The 21,525-nt window shown below is 47.5% G+C and overlaps 1 protein-coding gene across 6 annotated transcripts in view; it reads right to left on the bottom strand.

The window, feature by feature from the left end:
- The window catches only part of OXR1 (oxidation resistance 1), a 3,084,878-nt gene that overhangs the window by 1,008,369 nt on the left and 2,054,984 nt on the right, over positions 1-21,525 (bottom strand). For all 6 annotated transcript variants that reach the window (XM_069621494.1, XM_069621497.1, XM_069621492.1 and 3 more), the window contains one exon: positions 7,910-8,094. In XM_069621494.1, the coding sequence (XP_069477595.1) occupies positions 7,910-8,094 (185 nt within the window). The remainder of the gene's footprint in view (positions 1-7,909; positions 8,095-21,525) is intronic.

Here is a 21,525-nt window from a genome sequence, read left to right as displayed (position 1 = left end):
ATCTCCCTGCCCTTCTCAGGCTTGGGCCGGATCTCCTTATGTTCCGGAAGCTTCTCAAGACCCTGCTTTGCAAACACTCCCCACTGCCGCAGTGACTGTCTACCTTGTTCCCTCCGAGTTCTACAGGGCACCAGGCCCCCCTTTTCAGTCAGCCCCCCTCATCGCACTTTGCATGTGGACCCTCACCACCTGCAACTCCCTGGCACTTGCCCTCATGGCTTCTCCTTAGCACTCGCCTAGCCCCGGTAGCCCCCCCCCCCTTCGCTTGCACTCTCTCCTCTTACCCTGCACTTCCTTTCCCATCCTAGCACTTCACTCTTGTACCGACTGGCACTTATCTCCCCCCTCTCACTTGCACTTCTTGTTACTGCACTTGCATGATCCGAATGTCACATGGCCAAGTAGGACCGTTATTGTTATTTTTCTCTCCTGTTCCCCCACCCCCTTTTTTGTCTTGTAAGGCAGTTGTAACGCTCACCTGGTTCCCACGGGGGCGCTGGTCTAGTCTGGATTGCTGTGGCCTCTTCTAGCGTGATGCGCAGGACCTGGAACACCGATTGGACAGGACCTCCAAATCGTGCTTGCCTGGCCCGTAGGAATATCCTTCTGCAGATGAGAAAGGGGATTAACAGTCTGCAGAATAGTGTGCTAGCTCCCCCCTTTCCCCCTTCGTTCCTCTCTAACTTCCTCCAAACCCCGGTTGAAGCTCACCTTATGGTTTGGAAGGATGAACTCTCCATCCTGCTTCTGGTGCAGGGGCGCGTGTTTGTCCAGTTACTTCACTGGTTTTCAGAATGGCGCTGGCAAAATCCACTTGACTTTCCTGAGCGATGCGCCGTAAGTATGAAAGTTCAAAGTTCAAGTGAGGCCCCCTTTAAGTTGTCTTTCTAACCTGTGATCTGTCCTTTATTTCAGGTGCAGAATGAAGGCGATGCGTCGAGGGGTTAAACTGCCGAGGTGAGTAGTGATGAGGGCGATCCCTCTAAATGTCCTTATCATTCCCCAGAAATGTCTCTTGTCCTTTCCCCATAGGGGCCGGGGTACGGTACCTGCCAACGGGGCGGCACTGACCCGAAATGTGGAAGAAAAGCCGGTAAGTATTATGGCTGTTAATCAGGCTTTCCTTCTGTGTTCCTTCTGCTCACCTTTTGTTTCTTCCTCTCTCCCCTAGGTGCAGAGATGTGGCATCCGATGCTGACAGCCGCGATGGAGCCGGGAGATGTCTCGAGGACAGGCGAGTGAAGCGTGGCGCTGCAGCGAGCAACGCAATGCTTTTAAATGGAAGTCTTTCTTCAGGGATGCTGGCGAGAAGATTCCGGATGCAGGTAAGAAGTTTGAAATAGTCTTTGTTTTTCACCTTTCTCTTCTCTTCCTTCCTTGCAGGTCTTCCAGGTTCGAGGCGGGCGTGGCTGGAGTCCAGGAGCAGGAGCAGACACGGTGAGCGTTAAGCTGCAGGAAGCAGAACAACGCGAAGCATGAGCTGCTGTCTGGGCGTGGCTTAAATAGCCTCCAAAGAAGTCCCAGGTATGTATCCTTCCCCAACTAGGTATGTATCCTTCCCTGGCCACGCCCGAGTGAAAAAATAGTCCCTATGAAAAAATAGTCCCTTTCAGGTCTCAGGGAGGCCTGAAGCGTGCAGCATGGTCTGCATCAGGTAAGTGCACAAAACACCTCCCTTTATGAGCCTGGCGCCTATGGCGCCAGGACTGATGTCCAACATGAGCCTGGCGCCAAAGGCGCCAGGACTGAGTCCAAAGAGCCCCTATAAGGGGCCGCTGGGCTTTTACCCGAGGGCATGATGCCTGCTTCCGGGGGTGCTGGGCCTGGCCTGGTGCTCCGGGGGTAGGCATCATGACAGCACCCCCCCCCCCCCCAAGGCCCCTCCCAAGGTCGTTCCTTCTGGAAGTTTCGGTTTGTTTGGGAAATTCCGATGGAACCTTTTTACCAGCCGAGGTGCATGTACGTGATCACTGGGTTCCCAAGACCTTTCCTGAGGCCCGTACCCTTTCCAATCAATTAGATAGAAAAGTTTTGATTTTGAGATCTTAGAATCCAAAATGTTCTTCACCTCGAATTCAGGCTCCCCATCTATCTGAATCGGTTCTGGTGGCTTTGTTAATCTGGTTCCTGGGTGCACTGGTTTCAAAAGTGACACATGAAAAACGGGGTGAATCCGCATGTTAGCTGGTAGATCGAGCTTGACTGTCACTGGGTTGATTATAGCTTTGATCGAGTAAGGGCCTAAATACCTTGGATTAAAAGTTCGAGGCCCCTTGAGTGATAGGTGTTTGGTAGCCAACCATACTTGATCCCCTATTTGGTATGGAGGCGCCTCTCTTCGATGCAGATCTGCATTCATTTTGTATTTCCCTTTCGCATGTTGCAAATGTGCAGTTGCATCCTTGAAGGCTTGAGTAATCGTAGAATGCAAATGGTCCACTGCGGGCATTTCAAGGCTCAGAGGTGAGTCCAAGTCTGAAGTACGAGGGTGATGTCCATATAGGGTATAAAAAGGGACTCTGACCAGTTCCAGAGTGTATCGAGTTATTGTATGCATATTCTGCCACCCATAAAATGTCCTTCCAATTACCCTCCGATTGGTGCAACATACATCGTAGATATTGTTCAAGGGTCTGGATCGTTCTCTCCGTCTGACCATCGGTCTGTGGGTGGTGGCTGGTTGAGAGTCTTACGTCGATTTGTGCCAGTTGACACACTTTTTCCAAAAATGAGAAATAAACTGGCTTCCCCGATCGGAGACTAGTATGGACGGGAATCCATGCAAACGGATGATATTTTCGAGGAATTCTTTGCCAAGAACAAAGGCTGAAGGTAATCCTTTCAACGGAATAAAGTGGGCCATTTTGGAAAATAAATCCACCACGACCAGAATAGTATTGTAACCATTACAAGAGGGCAGGTCGTGATAAAATCTAGTGACAGGGTGTGCCAAGGTGCTGGTGGAATGTCTAATGGCTGAAGAAGACCGGCGGGTCTTGTCTTTTGACCTTTGTTTTGGGCACAAACTCCACAGGACATCACGAAAGATTTAATATCCTTTTGCCAGGAAGGCCACCAGAATTGTCGTTTAACCTTTTCCTCTGTTTTGGCAATGCCAGGATGTCCTTCCATCAGGGTATCATGATGACGGGAAATAACCAGTTCTTGCAATTCCTTTTCTGGCAAAAATAAGCGTCCTTGGAAGTAAGGTAAGCCATCCTTGACTAAAAAGTTAGAACCCCTTTTGATCCAATCCTGCAAGGCTGAAGAGTCCAGGAATTGTTTCACTCGTGCTTGAATGTCTTCAAGGGTTTGTAAAGTGGTTATCCCCAAAATTCTTTGTTTGGGAATTATCGGCACAGGTTCTGAGTTTGTGTCTATTTCATCCATTCCAATTCGGGATAGAGCGTCCGCCTTACCATTCATACAGCCGGGGCGGTAGGTGATTACAAAATCGAACTCAGCAAAGAACAAAGCCCATCAGAGCTGTCGAGACGATTGAGCCTTGGCAGTTTTTAAATATTGTAAATTTCGGTGATCAGTGATCACGGTGATGGTATGCCGGGAGCCGAGGAGATAATGCGGCCAAGCCTTGAAGGCGGACTTAATGGCTAATAGTTCCTTATCGGTGATCGCATAATTTATTTCCGGCGGCGAGAACTTTCTGGACCAAAATGCTACGGGGTGCAGTTGGTTGGTTTCAGGGTCTCTCTGAGACAGGACAGCTCCCATGGCTAAGCTGGATGCGTCGGTTTCGACTATATATGGGAGATCGGGACGCGGGTGCTTCAAAATAGGTGCGGACGTGAACTTAGCTTTCAACTCCTGAAAGGCCTGTTCGGCTTCCTCGGTCCATTCAAAACGTTTATTTTGTCGCAAGAGTGCAGTGATGGGTTGCACCACACGTGAAAACTCCGGGATAAACCTGCGATAAAAGTTGGCAAAACCAAGCATGCTTTGGACACCTTTCACCGAACTAGGTGATGGCCATTTGAGGATGGCATCCACTTTCCGTGAATCCATTCGGACCCCTTTAGGTGTCAGGATGAATCCGAGAAACTCAACCTCGGTGGTATGGAAAACACATTTTTCCAGCTTGGCAAACAGTTTGTGCTGGCGCAGTTTCTCTAGGACGGCCCTGACATGCTTTCTGTGATCAGATTCCGAAGAGGAGTACACAAGAATGTCATCGATATACACGACAACACAGACATCGATGAGTTCCCGAAGGACATCGTTCATGAAGAATTGGAAGGCTGCAGGCGCGTTGCACAATCCGAAAGGCATCACCTGGTATTCGAATAGTCCATATTTTGTACGGAAGGCCGTTTTCCATTCGTCGCCTTCTTTTACTCGTACCAGATGATAAGCCCCCCGGAGATCTAACTTGGTGTATACGCAAGCGTCCTTCACCTGGTCAAGGAGTTCAGGGATCAGAGGCAGAGGGTAACGATTTTTAACAGTTATCTGGTTCAATGCGCGGTAATCGATACAAGTTCTAAGGTCGCCTTCTTTTTTAGGCACGAAGAACAAAGCTGAGGATGCCGGGGACTTTGACGGGCGAATGAAACCATTGGCGAGGTATTGATCTAAATATTGTCTCAAATGCAGATTCTCTGGTTCAGTAAGGGCGTAAATCCTGCTACAAGGGGGTTGTGCACCGGGCACCAGATCGATTTGGCAATCGTACGATCTGTGGGGAGGTAACGTGTTGGCCTGTTCCTTTTGGAAGACGTCCTGAAAGTCTTGGTACTCTGGAGGTAGTTGCACGGGGACAGAGGTTACTGATGCTAGATTAATCTTTGGATTTTCTGGGTAGCAGGTTTGTGCACAATCCGGGAAGGTTATTCTCTTCGCTCGCCAATCAATTCGAAGATTATGTCTCTAACCAAGGGATTCCGAGAATAAGCTGAAACTGTGGAGCCTTGATTACATCAAACACAACTGCCTCCCGATGGCCATCCGGACCTACAAGTGTCACCTCAGCTGTGGAATGTGTTACCGGTCCAGAGGCAATTTCGGTTCCATCTACTGTGGTGACGACATCTTTGTTGGTTTTAGGACGCAGAGGGAGGTTTATCCTAGAGACCAATTCTCGATCCACATAGTTTCCTATAGCCCCGCTATCGATGTATGCCTTTATAGCATGCAACCGTTTAGGCTGTTCCGGATCTACGAGGACCATTGGCACAATGAAATGCGAGGTCTGAGAGTTAGTTTTCAAGCTCGGCAAGCGGACCCCTACGCTTGCCGGGCGTGGTCGTTTCCCGATACAGAGTTTCCATGGATTTTATCAGCGGCTCCTACCACCTTCTTGGGCGGCTTAACCGGGCAATCTCGTAGAAAGTGTCCAGAGGACCCACAATAAAGGCATAATTGCATCTGTTGTCTTCTTTCCCGTTCTTTTTGAGTTAGGGGTCCTTTAACACCTCCGATTTGCATAGGCTCCAAGGCATCAGCCCCCTTGGGATTAGCGTGGATCTTGGCCAACACCCGGGTTTCAAACTTGGACCGATCTGCTTTTCTGTTTTGCAGCCTGTGATCCAATTGGACCACTAAGTCTATATATTCAGTGCATTCTTGGGGCGGATTTACAACTTGTGCCAGGACATCTTTAAGTTCTCCGCGTAGACCTCGATAGAATAACGTGATTCTTTTATCCTCTGGCCAACCAGTTTCCACAATTAGTCTATTGAAGGTTGCAATGTAGGATAGAAGGTCTTGATTGCCCTGTCGCAGAGATAGAAGTTCGTCATCCAGAGCCTGTCCCTGGGAGTGTTGAGCAAATAACCTTTCCATGCTTGTTTGAAATCCTTGAAAATCACGAAGAATCGGGTCATCTTGAGTTACCAGTGGGACTGACCAATCGGCAGCACAGCCGCTGAGATATGACAACACAAAGGCTACCTTGGTCTGATCATTAGGGAAGGCCCCAGGTCTGCATAGGAAGTGCAAACGACACTGATTCATGAATACGGCGAATCGTTTGGGGTCCCCAGCAAAGCGTTCAGGTGGGGCCAGCGGCATGTTTCCAGGTAGATTAATCTGCACCGGGTTACTGGAAACCACAGGAGCGGGGTTCCCCCCGGAACCGGGTAAAGGAGTTTGTCCAGCTTGACCTTGCAAAAGCTGTCTAGCCAGGTCATCAGCTCTATCCTTTATTACAATCACTTCCCCCCTGAGGGCACTAGTCTCTTGATGAGCGGCGTGTACTTCGGCCCGTAATTCCCCCAGTAATTGGGCCAACTGGTCAGTTTCGGAAGTTTCCATAGCGCCTGGGTGGGAATTTGTAGGAAGGCTTCGCGTTCTGTAACGCTCACCTGGTTCCCACGGGGGCGCTGGTCTAGTCTGGATTGCTGTGGCCTCTTCTAGCGTGATGCGCAGGACCTGGAACACCGATTGGACAGGACCTCCAAATCGTGCTTGCCTGGCCCGTAGGAATATCCTTCTGCAGATGAGAAAGGGGATTAACAGTCTGCAGAATAGTGTGCTAGCTCCCCCCTTTCCCCCTTCCCCCTTCGTTCCTCTCTAACTTCCTCCAAACCCCGGTTTAAGCTCACCTTATGGTTTGGAAGGATGAACTCTCCATCCTGCTTCTGGTGCAGGGGCGCGTGTTCGTCCAGTTACTTCACTGGTTTTCAGAATGGCGCTGGCAAAATCCACTTGACTTTCCTGAACGATGCGCCGTAAGTATGAAAGTTCAAAGTTCAAGTGAGGCCCCCTTTATGTTGTCTTTCTAACCTGTGATCTGTCCTTTATTTCAGGTGCAGAATGAAGGCGATGCGTCGAGGGGTTAAACTGCCGAGGTGAGTAGTGATGAGGGTGATCCCTCTAAATGTCCTTATCATTCCCCAGAAATGTCTCTTGTCCTTTCCCCATAGGGGCCGGGGTACGGTACCTGCCAACGGGGCGGCACCGACCCGAAATGTGGAAGAAAAGCCGGTAAGTATTATGGCTGTTAATCAGGCTTTCCTTCTGTGTTCCTTCTGCTCACCTTTTGTTTCTTCCTCTCTCCCCTAGGTGCACAGATTTGGCATCCGATGCTGACAGCCGCGATGGAGCCGGGAGATGTCTCGAGGACAGGTGAGTGAAGCGTGGCACTGCAGCGAGCAACGCGATGCTTTTAAATGGAAGTCTTTCTTCAGGGATGCTGGCGAGAAGATTCCGGATGCAGGTAAGAAGTTTGAAATAGTCCTTGGTTTTCACCTTTCTCTTCTCTTCCTTCCTTGCAGGTCTTCCAGGTTCGAGGCGGGCGTGGCTGGAGTCCAGGAGCAGACACGGTGAGCGTTAAGCTGCAGGAAGCAGAACAGCGCGAAGCATGAGCTGCTGTCTGGGCGTGGCTTAAATGCCTCCAAAGAAGTCCCAGGTATGTATCCTTCACCAACTAGGTATGTATCCTTCCCTGGCCACGCCCGAGTGAAAAAATAGTCCCTATGAAAAAATAGTCCCTTTCAGGTCTCAGGGAGGCCTGAAGCGTGCAGCATGGTCTGCATCAGGTAAGTGCACAAAACACCTCCCTTTATGAGCCTGGCGCCTATGGCGCCAGGACTGATGTCCAACATGAGCCTGGCGCCAAAGGCGCCAGGACTGAGTCCAAAGAGCCCCTATAAGGGGCCGCTGGGCTTTTACCCGAGGGCATGATGCCTGCTTCCGGGGGTGCTGGGCCTGGCCTGGTGCTCCGGGGGTAGGCATCATGACCGCAGTGAAACACCATTTGTTGTATGTGCGCCTTACAAATAACCAAAAAAACAAAGAAACATCAAACAGAGTTACGTGTTAGGAAAGGGTGAAAGGAAGGGGCTTTCGTACATAAAATCAGAACATGGAAAGAAGACAGACTAATGCACCAGCAGAACATTTTTCAAATATGTTTGTTAATTAAAAGATTTTTGGAAGCTCTCTATCTTACATGGGTAACAAATCCTTTACTTTGCAATCCACAATATCTTTGTACATGGCAGCGGATGTCACCTCCTCCATTGGACACATAATGCCGTATTCCTCACAGCCCTTCTCTTGTACCAGGGGATCCGTTTTATGGGGATCAAACATGATATTATTTGGCGTCACAAGCAGTACCCCGCTGACAGTGCCCTAGAATGAAACAGAAAATATCCGTTATCACATTAACAGTTTTGATATAAAAAATGACATTCAAAGATGAGCAGAGGCATCAATTAAACATGAGAAAACCCCAACATAGCATGCAATGTTTTGTAACTGGAAGGACTGTGTTTCTGAAAGTGCTACCATTTGAAGATCAACTTTTTCTCATTTATTTATTTATTGCATTTGTTATACGCCCAAACCCGTGGGTATCAAGGCATAGGTTACAGTAAAGCTTGAATCTCTGGTTACAGTGAGGAATAGAGTTTGATTGTTTTATTTTCTTATATAGCGTGCTGAATTCAGGGGTATCTTGGCACTTTACTTAGGTACAGAGTTATGATATACAGAAGAAAATACAATACATGATACAACAACACACAGAATATGTACAGAACTATAGAGGAATATACAATGTGCAGAGAATGTACAACATCTACAATCTCAGGACAGGGACGAAATTGGTATTGAAGGATGCATTGATAAATTTGGTGATGATAGGAACTAGCGTAGGTGCGCAGAGTTTAACAAGGTTTAACAAGGTGGGCGGGGAAGCAGTATCCTTTGCAATTAGATGGTTTTAGTACGGTAAACAATTCTTTAGAATTTGATGTAGCATTGTTTATCCGGGAGTTCAGGGCATTAGCTTTGTGAGCTATCACGGTTGATTTATAGAGTTTGTTGGCTTCTTCAAAGGATTTAGCTGACTCAGTCATGAGGGACTTTTTGTGGATATGTTCCAGAGATCTCTTGTTACGCCAGAGTGCGACCAACTCCTCATTAAACCAGAAATGTGAGCACTTAGCCAAGCACAGTGTTTTAGTTATAAGTGGGGCTAAAATGTCAATGGTTGTTTTGAGACAATTTTGATAGATAGCCGCAAGGCAAGTGGGGTTGATGTTAGTGAGGGTGTGGGTTGAGAGGATCCTCTAGCAGGAGAGTGGTGAGGCCGTCAACTGTAAGATTACAGGTATTTCTAGTTTCAATTGGATCAAGTATGGTGGGAGCTGGGATGAGTTTTTTTTTGTCATTAAGTTGAAGCAGATGAAGCAGATGAGGTAGAGGTCGGAACAGTTAATTGCTGTGATGGAATCAATGGAGAGGCTGACATGTAATGTTAGTATCCAGTCTAGTATTCTCCTTTTAGCATGTGTAGGTGAGTTGACTAATTGGGTGAAGTTCATATCTGTGAGGGCTGAGTGAAGGGCAATGGCTTTAGAGTCCTGTTTATCATTAAAACCGAAGTTAATATTGCCTAGAATAATGAATTTAGTGTTGGGCTTGAGGTAAGGCGTGATGGTAAGTGGGATGCCAGATTCTGGATGGTTAGCAATATTAGGCGCTCTGTAGATAAGAATATTTGTTGTAATTTTAGAATCGGTTGTAAGTTTAAGGAGGAGTAGTTCATAACCGGCTAGCACATCTAGCATTGAAAGTCTTAGTTGGAGACTCGATTTGGCTATGATCGCAACACCTCCTCCTATGGAATTTAGCCTATCAGCCCTGAATATGTTAAAGTCAGGGGGGGATGGCTAGAGCTAGGAGGGGACCCGAAGCTTGATGTAGCCAGCTTTCAGTAACAACTAGAAAGTCAAGTTGATGGTCTGTGATATGGTCCTGTATCTCAATGGATTGGGCTCCGAGGGATTGCACATTGAGGAGAGCGCCTTTGAGGATAGGAGAGGGTTCTGGCAGGAGCGGTATGGAAATTGTCACCTGGGAAACAGAGGTCTATGTAATTTAGTAATTGGACTTGTGATCGTGCCGTGTTGTAATGTGGGCGTAACAGAGATTTGGCTCTTGGAGTGTGGGGTAGTATGTGACCGCTGCAAGTGTGAGTGATGAGTTTGCTTGGAGGTAGTGCTATGGTGGTGGAAGTAGCTTGTACGAGAGGCTAATCTTAATAACCTGTCGGTGCCTGTGATGGGACATGTGGCGGGTGTGAGCAAAAAGGGCAAACTAGGACTGTTGCTACAGTGGTGAAGGTAGCTGGTTCGAGAGGCTAAGGAGCCTATCGGTACCTGTGGCAGGACGTGAGACGGGTTTGAGTGGAGAGGGCGAACTAGAGCTAGCACGTGTGCCTTCAAGTGTTCTAAAGATGCAGTGTAGCAATATCGTAATTCTTTTGCGTAGGTGATCTAGTTAGGTTTAGGTATGGCTTTGTAAAAGGAGATGCCTATAGTTTTCATATAACTACCTTTGTGGGTCTTTATGAGTGGACATGGAAACAGGGAAATTCTGGGTCGGAATGGGGTGGGGCAGGGCAGCGGGTGGTGGCGAGGGCAACCCAGTTTGGCGAGACCATTACCCACGGGGATGAAGGAACCACTTGTACAGCACACGGTAAGGTTTGTAATGGGGTGTGGCTTCAGACTGAGGTCATGGAGGTGAAGGCATGGTGGGGGAAAGTTGGTGGGAGTATCAGTTTATAGCACCCGGGGTGTGAGCAGTAGGTACCATTGGAGCATAAGTAAAATGTGATTTTCTGCTTAAGCACAGAGCAAGGTGCAATTAGTAGGCACGCACTGAAAATAAATTATTTGCTCAAACACACAAGTAAGGTACAATTAGCAAATTATAAGCGTAGGCAACGTGCGACTATCCGCATGGAGCACAACAACAATGTGCAAATAAATAGAACTAGGCATAGACTGGACCAACACATGCTTCCAGATGGATAGATGACATACTAAAGCTTGCAATAAGGTATGCCATTTTAAAAACCAGAGGCCTGCTCCAACGGAATATAGAAGTGTAAAAGACTAAGCGTCCTTTTGAATGCAGTCTTAATTCCAGGGAGAACATCACAGCAACCAACACTTGCATTTCCACAGTGATTTTAAGCAGCGTCATCTTGGTTAGGGATATTGTGAAGGCATCATGAAGTACGACACAGACAAGAGATATCAAGTTGAACAAAAGAATATTTATTAACTTAAATGTCAGGATGGTTGAAGGCCTAATGTGCCCTATGTTAAAGTGGTATTTCCCTACTTGAATTAAACCAAGGAAGGTCTGAGTCAAAGAGTTCAACTTAAAGCTCTGTCGGTGTGCAAAACCTATCCTTGCCCTCACAACTACAATAAACCAATGTGTAGGGATGTAAAAAGTCAAAAGAAAGAGTGTTCAAAAAAATGTTCTAAGTTTCTTCCAGCTCATAGCTTTCTTTCAGCTCCCTTCCCCAAGTAAAAAACAGTTCCACAAAAAGTCTGTTACCTTTAAGTTCAAGATTATATGGGTTTGAAACAATCTTCGGTGTGCTCTTCCCCAAGTTCCAAGCGTCACAGTTCAAAGCAAAAAAAAAAGCGCCTTGAGGTTCCGTCCTCAATGACAACAAAGGTAGTTCATGACGTCTTAGGGTTCCATTACCCAAGACTTGTATTTCATCATAGTTCAAAACACACAATAAGCTGAATTGTGACCTGGCGTCTCCTCGTCTGTAATGACAAAAAGGTACTCATGCTCGGGTGCCACCCCACTGCTACATTTGATCACTGCTCACATATTGAGTATATTACTTGATTATGGGGTGGCGCCGGCCCATCATCTGGGGCCAAAACGGACAGGCAGTTCCATCTCACACTGCAAACTCCATTTTGTCCCCTACTAAAAACAAGGGGAAAGGCTTGCCGATGGACTCCTTTGTCACTCCCAACAAAGCTTATGGAGTGACCCCAAGAAATGACCCGACCCAGTCTACAGCCCCAGCGACTCGCCATGACCCTCAGGAGGACAAAATTCTGGCAGCAATAGCGGCACTGAGATCCTCTCTAGAGACTAGAGTGGAGGAGGTGAAAATTGATGTGCAGCTACTCCCGACAGGACGTCCGATCACTGGCGGAGAGGGTGACCACAACTGAGTCACTCCTAAATGAAACCGTAACCGCTACCGATGATCTGACATTGAGCATGAAGTCACGCTATGCTGGAACAAAGAGCTTTGGATGCGGAAGGCAGATCCTGTCAAAACAACATACAGGTTTAGGGGCTACCAGAGGGAATGGAGGGTCATGACCCCACTACCTACGTGGAACACCTATTGCTACAGGAAATAGGCCCAGGCAAATTATCACAGGGCTTTGCTGTTGACTCTGCCGGTCACTCCCGAAAAAGCCCCCGCATGGATCTTATCCTGCCCGATCATAGCCAGAATCTTGAATTACCGGGACAGGGAAGTGATCCTCCAGTTCTTAAGAGATGGTGGGAAAATCCAGAGCGGCAGCTTTATGATCACTATCTACGCTGACTACACGCCCATGGTGCAGCAGTGACGGAAATCGTTTGTGCCTATCAAAGACAGACTTTGGCAACTTCGGCTCAAATACATGCTCATTTACCCGGCCGGGCTGAAGGTTTTATGCAAAGGCAGGTCCCTCTTTTTGAAACCCAGGAGGCGGCGAACTTGTGGCTGGGACACAACAATCTATAGCCCAACACAGACGTGGCCTACCAACGAGATATGGGTTAGGTCTCCAGACTATGGTGAACTGAGGTCAAATCCACTTTGCATAATGTACTCTTGAATATAGGTACGTACTTTACACCTGGGACGGGCACCTTGATATGATATGGCATTTATTAAGCGCCTATACACAAGTGTTTCAAGGCGCGACGAGGCAAGGGTGGGGGAACAGAGGGAAGACAGACAGCGATCCTACTTGGCCAGGTGTCATTCAGATCGCGCAAGTGCATGGGAAGGGGGAAAGTGCAGGCGGGAAAGGGGAGGGGAACAGTGCAGTACATGGGATAAGCGAATAAATAATAGTAAAGGCGATGCCAGCCGGTGGCAAGTGCAAGGGTAAGTACAGGCATCAAGTGCTGATAGTGGGACTGTAGGGATACAGAAAACAGTGCCAAAGTGCAGTGCTTGTCAGGACGGCCGTGCAGGTGTGCGACTGGCGGGGAAGGTGACCTGGGCCAGAGATCAGAGGGTGGCCAGGTAACCAGTACAGTTTCAGCCAGGAGGTCAGCAGGGGAGAGGAGGAGAAAAAGCAGAAGCAAAGAGAAAGGTTTTGAGGCGTTTCCGGAACCGGAGATGGTTCTCCTCAAGTTTCAGGGAGGCTGTTCCAGAGGGAGGCCCCAGCTGAGGAAACAGATCTACCACCAACTCGTTGCTTGGAGAAGCAACTGACCCTGAGGGAGTTGGAGGTGGATGAGCGAAGGGCTTGAGAAGGAAGATATTTAGTAAGAAAGAGTTGAAGGTATTGAGGCCCCAGGCCCCAGAAGGCCTTGTGTACAATGCAGAGGGTGAGCAAGTCCAGACAGGGGCGATTGCATGGATCATGGTGGTGGGGGACGTTAGTGGAAACAAACTTTCTGGTACCTCTTACGTGAAGAGGTGTAACTGCAATGCTGTATTGTTCGCTGCAGACTAAGCTGCTTGGCGGTGGAAACAGGCACGGAAACCCATTGCTAGACCACTGGACTACCCCGGGCCATATGGACGACAGGTGTCACCCTACTGCTGGTCCTTTCACCCGCAACCCCATTGCTTCGGTGAGCTATGGGGAATCAGGTGAGCTCACACAGGTCCCTCCCGTTGGGCACTTTTTGCACCCCTGGTTGGAGGTCTGCTGTTCTTGTTAGGTTATGTTTTATTTTTACTGTTTATGTTTACTTGCTTGTAACACAACACTTTAGATGGTGGAGGGATGCATGGAAAGGCAGTCCTTGGCCGCATTAGTATGCCGCATATGCACACACTGTAGGTGGGGGACCACCTGCTACATAATGCCCATGGGGCGCCGTTTACTTGAAGCGCTACTCTGCCCGCCATCGGCACAAGCATTACCTGGACACTATCGCTTACACCCAGATTATGACGCCCCCTTAAGTTATTATCTTGGAATGTGCAGGGTATGGGGTCCTATATAAGCAGGAACAGAGTGAAATCCTATGTGTGACGGAAAAGGATAGACATAGCCTTGCTCCAGGAAACTCACCTATTGCCAGAGGACTGACATATATATTTGTGGAGCTAGATCAAGATAGTGAGGGCGGATACATACTGTGGGGATACCTGGGAGACAGAGAATTCTGTATTGTGAATTTTTATTTCCCAAATCATGCAATCCCGGCTTATATCAGAACAATATCCAACCACATCATCTCCAAACGAGGCGTCTTTTTCTTGTGCGGTGGGGATTTTAATTGCATTCAAGATGTCACACTAGATAGAGCCCATGGTGGCCCTCCCCGGCTGCCGTAGTTTTGAATGCTGCACTGTCCAACCTGTACTTGGTGGATGTTTGGAGGGAACTGCACCCAGGTGTCAGGGGATACTTTTACTCTTCCCCCCACAAACTGCAACTAGAATAATTACTTTTTTGTAGGAACTGGGCAACTATCAGAATTTGCACCTGCAGAATACATGGGTCATACAGTATCTGATCATGCCCCTCTGGTCCTTACGTGGGTCCTCGGACACCCCAGAGCTCCCATCCCCACATGGCGAATGCCCACAGAAGCTCTGAGGGATCCTCTCTTTAGGGACACACTGCATGAAACCATAACAAACTACATGAAAGACAATATTGGTAGCGTAAATAGCTGGCGTGTGGTTTGGGTTACAATGAAGGTGGTGGTTAGGGGGGAGGTCATTGCCAGTGCTGGGGGCATGCGCAGGAGACTGTGGGAAGAACTGGACACTCTAGAAAAGGAGGCAAGTACTTTGGAGGCTTGGAAACCCGGCCGGCAGTCGACTGACTTGAAATGAACACCCTCTCGATGTCTGCTGAAATGGGAGAGGCTGTCCAAATTAGACTATATTACACAAACAGATCAGTTGCATGCTGAAGGTGACAAGTCAGAAAGATTGCTGGCATGGTTATGCAGACGTGAAAATCCCAGAAGCTGCCTACTACACTCAACTATATAGACATGAACTTCGGGTATCTCCTATGGATATTGCAGGGGCCCTCTCGTCGATCCGACTTCTGAAGCTCTCCAAGGAACAAAAAATATTACTTGGCCAACCTATCACAGTGAAGGATATTGGTGAGGTGATTGCCTCCCTCTCCACTGGCAACGTGCCAGGCAGTGATGGCATCCCAGACGAATTTTATAAGGCATATTGCCTGACCGTAGCCCCAGTGTTGATAAAGGTTTTTGGAGGAGGCATATGAATCTGGTGTGCTCACGGACACTATGCGCGAGATGTTGGTGATACCCATTCTGAAACCTGGGAAGCCCACTGAGTGGTGCGACTCATACCGCCCTCTAGCCATGCGTAACTACGACATGAAGTCTCACGGCCTTACTGGCTACACAACTCCGCAAACTGATCTCCCACCTGATACATACTGACCAAACAGGGTTCGTGCCTGGTCGCAACAACACCCTTAATCTCCGCCGTCGGCAGCATATTATAGATGTGACCAACTCCTTCACCAATCCTTGTGTGGTGGCATCCCTTGACGCCATCAACACCTTTGATTCAGTGTCCTGGGAGTGGGTGGTCGCTGCACTACGGTGGGTGACGCTGTTATACACCACTCCGACGGCAAGAGTGAAGTCGGGCAAACAAATACCAGAATCTTGGAACATACAGAGAGGGACGCGTCAAGGGTGCCCACTCTCGCCTATGCTTTATATATGGCGCTAGAGCCCATAGCGGTATATCTGCATCAAGAGTACATGGAGGCTGGCAATAACATAGGTGGGTCCATATATCTCATATCGCTATACGCAGACGATGTCCTCCTTTACTTATGTGAGCCTCGACATAACCTTCCTATCGTAATGGAAGTCCTCAAGGATTTTGCGGCATTGTCTGGCATCTCCTTTCGCAAAACGGAATCTTGCCTCTTACCCCTGGCAGAATTACGCAGGGAGGATGAAACCAATCTGCCGTACCTGGGTGCATTCCTTTAGATACTTAGGGATCTGGATCACACACAAGCCTGCAAGCACACAGGCACACAACACACTTATGGTCGTAGAGGGCCTCAAAAAATATATTTCATTTTGGTCACGTCTGCCGCTCTAGCTCATTGGAAGGATCGCATTGATCAAGATGATCGTCCTTCCCAGATTCCTGTACAGCTTCACTAATGTCCACTATTATATAGAACCTGCTTTTTTTCACTCCCTTGACTCTCTGCTTCGAGACTTCTTATGGGGCCTCAAGAGACAGGTTGGCGCTTAGTACATTTTTCCTTCCTCATAAAGGCGGCGGGGTGCAATTGCCTAAACTAGAACTTTACTACCTGGCTGTGCAACTCAGTTGTGTCGCTAAGTGGCTGTCAGATGACCACACATCTGATAAAATGACTTACTTCAAACCCTGGTGAGTCCCGCTCACCTTAAAGAGACACTGTAGTTTCCAGACAATAGTACTAACCTACAACCCTTGCTTGTCAAGCTAGGCAGAAAAGGTTTGAACAAAACTATTACACACACAGCACCCATACTCACCGAACACCCTACTGATGAACGATGTTTGGACATGATTGGAAGATTTGGGCGTCGCTAGGCACTGGGACTCTTTGGGGCTATACACCTGGTGTCACATGCATGAGAATGGTCGGTTCAGAGATTTGAATGGTCTGACGCAACGGGAGGGCCACCCTAGGGGCCAGTTTCTGAGGTACATGAGGGTGGCAGGAATTGCCAGGTCCGATTGTGAGGAATGGCCCGTGGAACCGCAAGAGGACACTTTCTTAGCCCTGATGTATGCAGGAGGGTGGGAAGCCCGTCTCTAAACTGTATGGGTGCCTCTTGGATAAGACTAGCGTTTGTGATTCTAAATTGAGGTCACGCTGGAAGTCTGACGATGGTACAGATATTTCAAACAAACAATGGACATTTCCCTTGGCCTTCACAAAAAACGTATCCTGAAATACGCGATTTACGCTACTACAGGTCAATGTCATCCATCGCACTTGCAGGACTCCCGGCAGAGTGGTCAAATTCAATACCAATGCCTCGTCGGCTTGTCCCTGGTGTAACCAGGAGAATGCCGACCTACTACACATGATGTGGAAATGCCACAAAGCGCAAGCCCTCTGATCCCACGTTAAGCAGGCTTGTACAAATGCTGGAATTGCCCGTTATAAACAGAATGCCCTTGAATGTTTACTAGGCATCTGCCTCTCGCCTAGAAAATATAAACATGTTACCAAAACTATGGACATAGCTTGTACACTTGCTAAGGCCATGGCGTGGACAGTGAAACAAAGCCCACAATACGAAGCATGGCAAAGGGACTTTGATATCTGGTTGGAAGCTGAAACAAAAGGGTGGCTTGGAGCAATGCAGTCATACGAAGAAGACCTCGCTACTAACTTTAAAGCCTGGAGAATGCTGACTGTGGCAATGTTTCAACCATCGGATGATAAACCGCCATGAACACGATCACATTACTAAAGCAGCCTGTACTAGCACATCCTTGAAGAACTTGGCCCTCAGCCTTCTCCTCCACTCCCCTCCCCCCTTTTCGCGGATCCTACTGCAACTCCCTGCGCTAACTAAGAGCACTGCCAAATCACTCACGGCTTGGACTAATGCCAAGGTGGTAGTGGCAGATATGCAAGCCATTGTTACTTGTTGACCGTTTGTTTTGTTGTTGTTTTAGAAGGGGACACCTGCTGAATGGGGCTACAGCGTAATACATTGGTACAGCACTGTAACAGATTTGTTCAATATGTGCCTTGCCAGCTGTTGTCATAAATATACCAATAAAAGAGAGTTTAAAAAATAATTGTTGAAAACACACAAAAAAGCGTCAAAGTCTCAGGGTTCCCTTCCCAACGCTATTTTATCACAGTTCAAAACACACAAAAGAAGGGCCTTGGCTGTTCTCTTTGGCACATGAGAGTTCATTTCCTTTCTTCATCTAATAAGGTTAACTCCAAGATTTCATCTGATTAATGGAGTTAACTTCACAACATGGAGTGGTCGGATTTAAGTTGCTTCAGAAATTCTGCATGCAGTGGTTTTGAATGATTGCACAATTCCATTAACTGCTAAGTTCTACATGCAGTTTCCTGTTTAATTATACAGTTTGTATTCAGTTTGGTGTTCTTTAGGCATTGGTGTGGCTTACGTTCTTGTTTTCATTCAGCCCGCTATAGAATATTTATGTCTTTCACTTTAAAAGAACTTCCTACTCAGACTTTCGAAACCTTTCTGCTTTAAGATATGTGTCCACTCTGATACAAAGTATTTCTTGTGCTTTAACGTTCAACAATGGAAAAAGTCTACGACCGGAGACCTTCGAAAACATGCTCTTATGATGCACGCAACCACTCCACTACCAGATACAAAGTATTTCAGCACAATGGAAATGTTCATTCACTCGTGCTTTGGTTTTCTCATTTTCATAGAAACTCACTGGCCTTTTTAGTAGCTGTCCTTGCAATGCTGTGCATACAAACTGTATCTTCTGCTGCCAGGGGCCCAACTTTCGCCCCTTAGACACACCTGGGCCGGCTTCTCGGCAACGGGGAAGAAGCAATTTGATTGAAAGGGAAAGTGGCACACTTTCCAGCCAGCTCCCTTATCCACCGCCAGTCCGCACCATGGAGCTCCTGCTCCCACGCCAGGCTGTTTCAGACTACCTATCCTTGCAGTCCCCAGTGTTTCGGCATGCTGTGCACCACGGACGTTCACACAGCAGTTCCCTCCAACGGCTCGCCTCGCTTCCAACAAGGTTACTGGCTGATCACACAAGCTTCCTTGTTGCTGCTCTGCATGTTGCTTTTTCCTCCTCCTTTTATACACCTGCAACCCGCTAACATGATGCAGGTGTGCTCTCTCAATCAGCCTTGCCTGACCATGATTAGGAGGACATGCCTGACATTCAGACAGCCTTGCAGGCTTTGTCTGAATGTCAGGCATGTCCTCCTAATCTTTGTTCCAGTAGCTAACTGGTGAAGGTGTGTGGTGCTCATTACACTCACTTACCTCTTCCTCGACTCAGTACTGTCAAGTGTCCCATATGATGAATTAAGGGGAGCTGACTTAAAATAACCCATTAAGGTTAGGGGAGGGTTAAATTGTTCATCACTAGGAAAAGAGGGATGCCATGTCTCGCCTGAGGTCATCCCAATCCTCAAGGACCCTCCATCCAGGTGATCCTCCCTCGCTTCTCCGCCACCCAGGGTTAGGATCCAAAAGCGATGACCTTTCCCTGGCCACCTGCGCAGAGGATCCAAGGGGGTTAAGAATGAACACCCTCAGGTTTCTCACAATATCTGTCTGGGGCTGGGGGATCACGCCATCTACAACTTACTCTCACCAAATACTCTCCCTCCAACTCTCTGCTTGTCAAGCGTTTCTCTAAGCAGCGATTGGTTGGCTGTTCTTTCCTCGGCTGGCTCCCTCCTCTCGAACAGCCGCCACCTTCCTTTCCATCGTGAGCCAGATATCCCCAAGTTCTGCAAGCTCCTCAAGACGTTACTCTTCTCCTCCTCCTTCCCCCCCTCTCCCTCCCATGCTAAACACCAGAGTCGCTGAGATTGGTGGCCTGGGCCCTATGGGTCCTGGCCTTCTACCCAATCGATTGCAGCATTCACCCTCCCCTGTACTTGCGTTTGGACTCCCACTGGCCTGCGTTGTCTCACAGGCCTGCATTTATATTGCAGGTGACACCTCTACCAAAGGGTCTCTGCCTGGCCTTACAAATACCCAATAAATAAATAAAAGATCCATAAACGAAGCACTAACACAGACAACCTGGCTTGTGTAGATGCTTAGTGGGGAACTCTGTTATTCAAAGTTTCTATTGTAGACTCACGTACTAGCACTCTTCCATTCATCCTTTAAATAAGGTTTTGGGAGTCCTTCAAAGATTAGGATTCTGTGGAATGAATGTATCAATCAATCAATCAATGTATCCATTAGCAAAACAAGTTACTTACCTTCAGTGTTATTTTTATGATGGATACATACTCCCTCTCACAAATTCCTCATCAACACTACCACTATCCCCTCTTAAAGATTGCTCATACTGTAAATATGATTTCAGAAATATGTTTGATGTGACCATTCATTCACTTTCTAGACTAGGGAAGAATGGGTGAAACTGAGGTTAGAGAAAACATGTAGTACATTTACGTACAAAGTGTGTGATTTCTTGTGCAAAAGAAGAACAAGTTACTTACCAACTGTAACTTTCTTTCAATTGGATGTTCCTCCCACATATTCCTCATCTTATGATAGACTCCCATAGCAGTGGTAATTTTGGAGGTGGGAGTACTGGACATTTTAATTATGGACTGAGTGAAGGGCAGCTTTTGCAAATGGTCCTCCTTGATATGAAGTAGAGTTCAAGCAGTAATGCTTTACAAAGGTCTGTATTAAAGACCAGGTGGCCGCAGCACAAATATCTTGCACCGGGACACCCCTCTGAAGAGCCCTGGAAGTTGCCATGCCTCTTGTTTGAACGAGCCCTTAATCCATCTGGAGGCTCTTTCCTGGCTAGTTTATAGCATTCAGAGATTGCAAGAATTATCCATCTGGATAGAGTTTGTTTAGATACTGCAAGGCCCAATTTGTGCCCAATATATCCAACCAATAGTTGGCCACATTGTCGGAGATTTGCCAATCTGGAAATGTAGAAACTGAGCCCTTTTTGGGTCCAGTCTATGCAACCTTTCCTCTTCCTTACTAGTGTGAGGTGGAGGATAAAAGGAAGGTAAGAATGTTTTGTGACAGATGAAAATCAGAAATTATTTTCGGCAAGAAAGATGGTTTGACTTTTAAAATAACCTTGTCCCCATGAAAATGGTGTGAGGAGGCTTACAAGACAGTGCCTGCAACTCACTTACCCTGCGGGCTGATGTTATAGCCGCTAACAGAATTGTCTTAAGAGTGAGCAGTTTTAATGGACAAAAATGTAAAGGTTTGAAAGGAGCACATATGAGAAATTTTAATACTAGATTTAAATCCCAGATGGGCACCTGAAAAGGTGTCGGAGGCTATACATTTGTCAACCCTTTCAAGAATTGAATGACTAAAGGCATTTTAAAATAGGACACCTCATCCGAGGAGCGCTTAAAGATAGATAGCGCTGCCAAGTAACCTTTTATAGTTCCAACTTGGAGCCCCAAATTGGCTACGTGTAAGAGAAAAGAAAGAACTGTTGGAGTATTACAAAGAAATGGATCCACATTCTTATCCCTGCACCAGTCACTGAACTTGTTTCAATGACACTGATACAGGGATTTTGTTGCTGGCCTTCTGGCCGAAAGCAAAAATCTCCATTACGTCATCTGGGAGGTCCCAATCCTTATATCTTAGCCTCTCAGAAACCATGCGTAAAGGCTGAGTGTCTTGACCTCTGGATGGAGAACCCGACCTTCCTCTTGCGAGAGAAGATCCTCTCTTTGTGGAAGACTTATTGGAGGGCAGATGGACATGTCCAGAAGGTCCGGGCACCACGTTCTCCTGGCCCAATCCGGGGCAGTTAGGATCATG

The sequence above is a fragment of the Ambystoma mexicanum genome, chromosome 5q (assembly GCF_040938575.1).
Source record: "Ambystoma mexicanum isolate Mex_15411 chromosome 5q, UKY_AmexF1_1, whole genome shotgun sequence".
NCBI classification, from domain to species: Eukaryota; Metazoa; Chordata; class Amphibia; order Caudata; family Ambystomatidae; genus Ambystoma; species Ambystoma mexicanum.
Note: the sequence above shows the minus strand (reverse complement) of the source record. Positions and strands in the feature narration are given on the sequence as shown.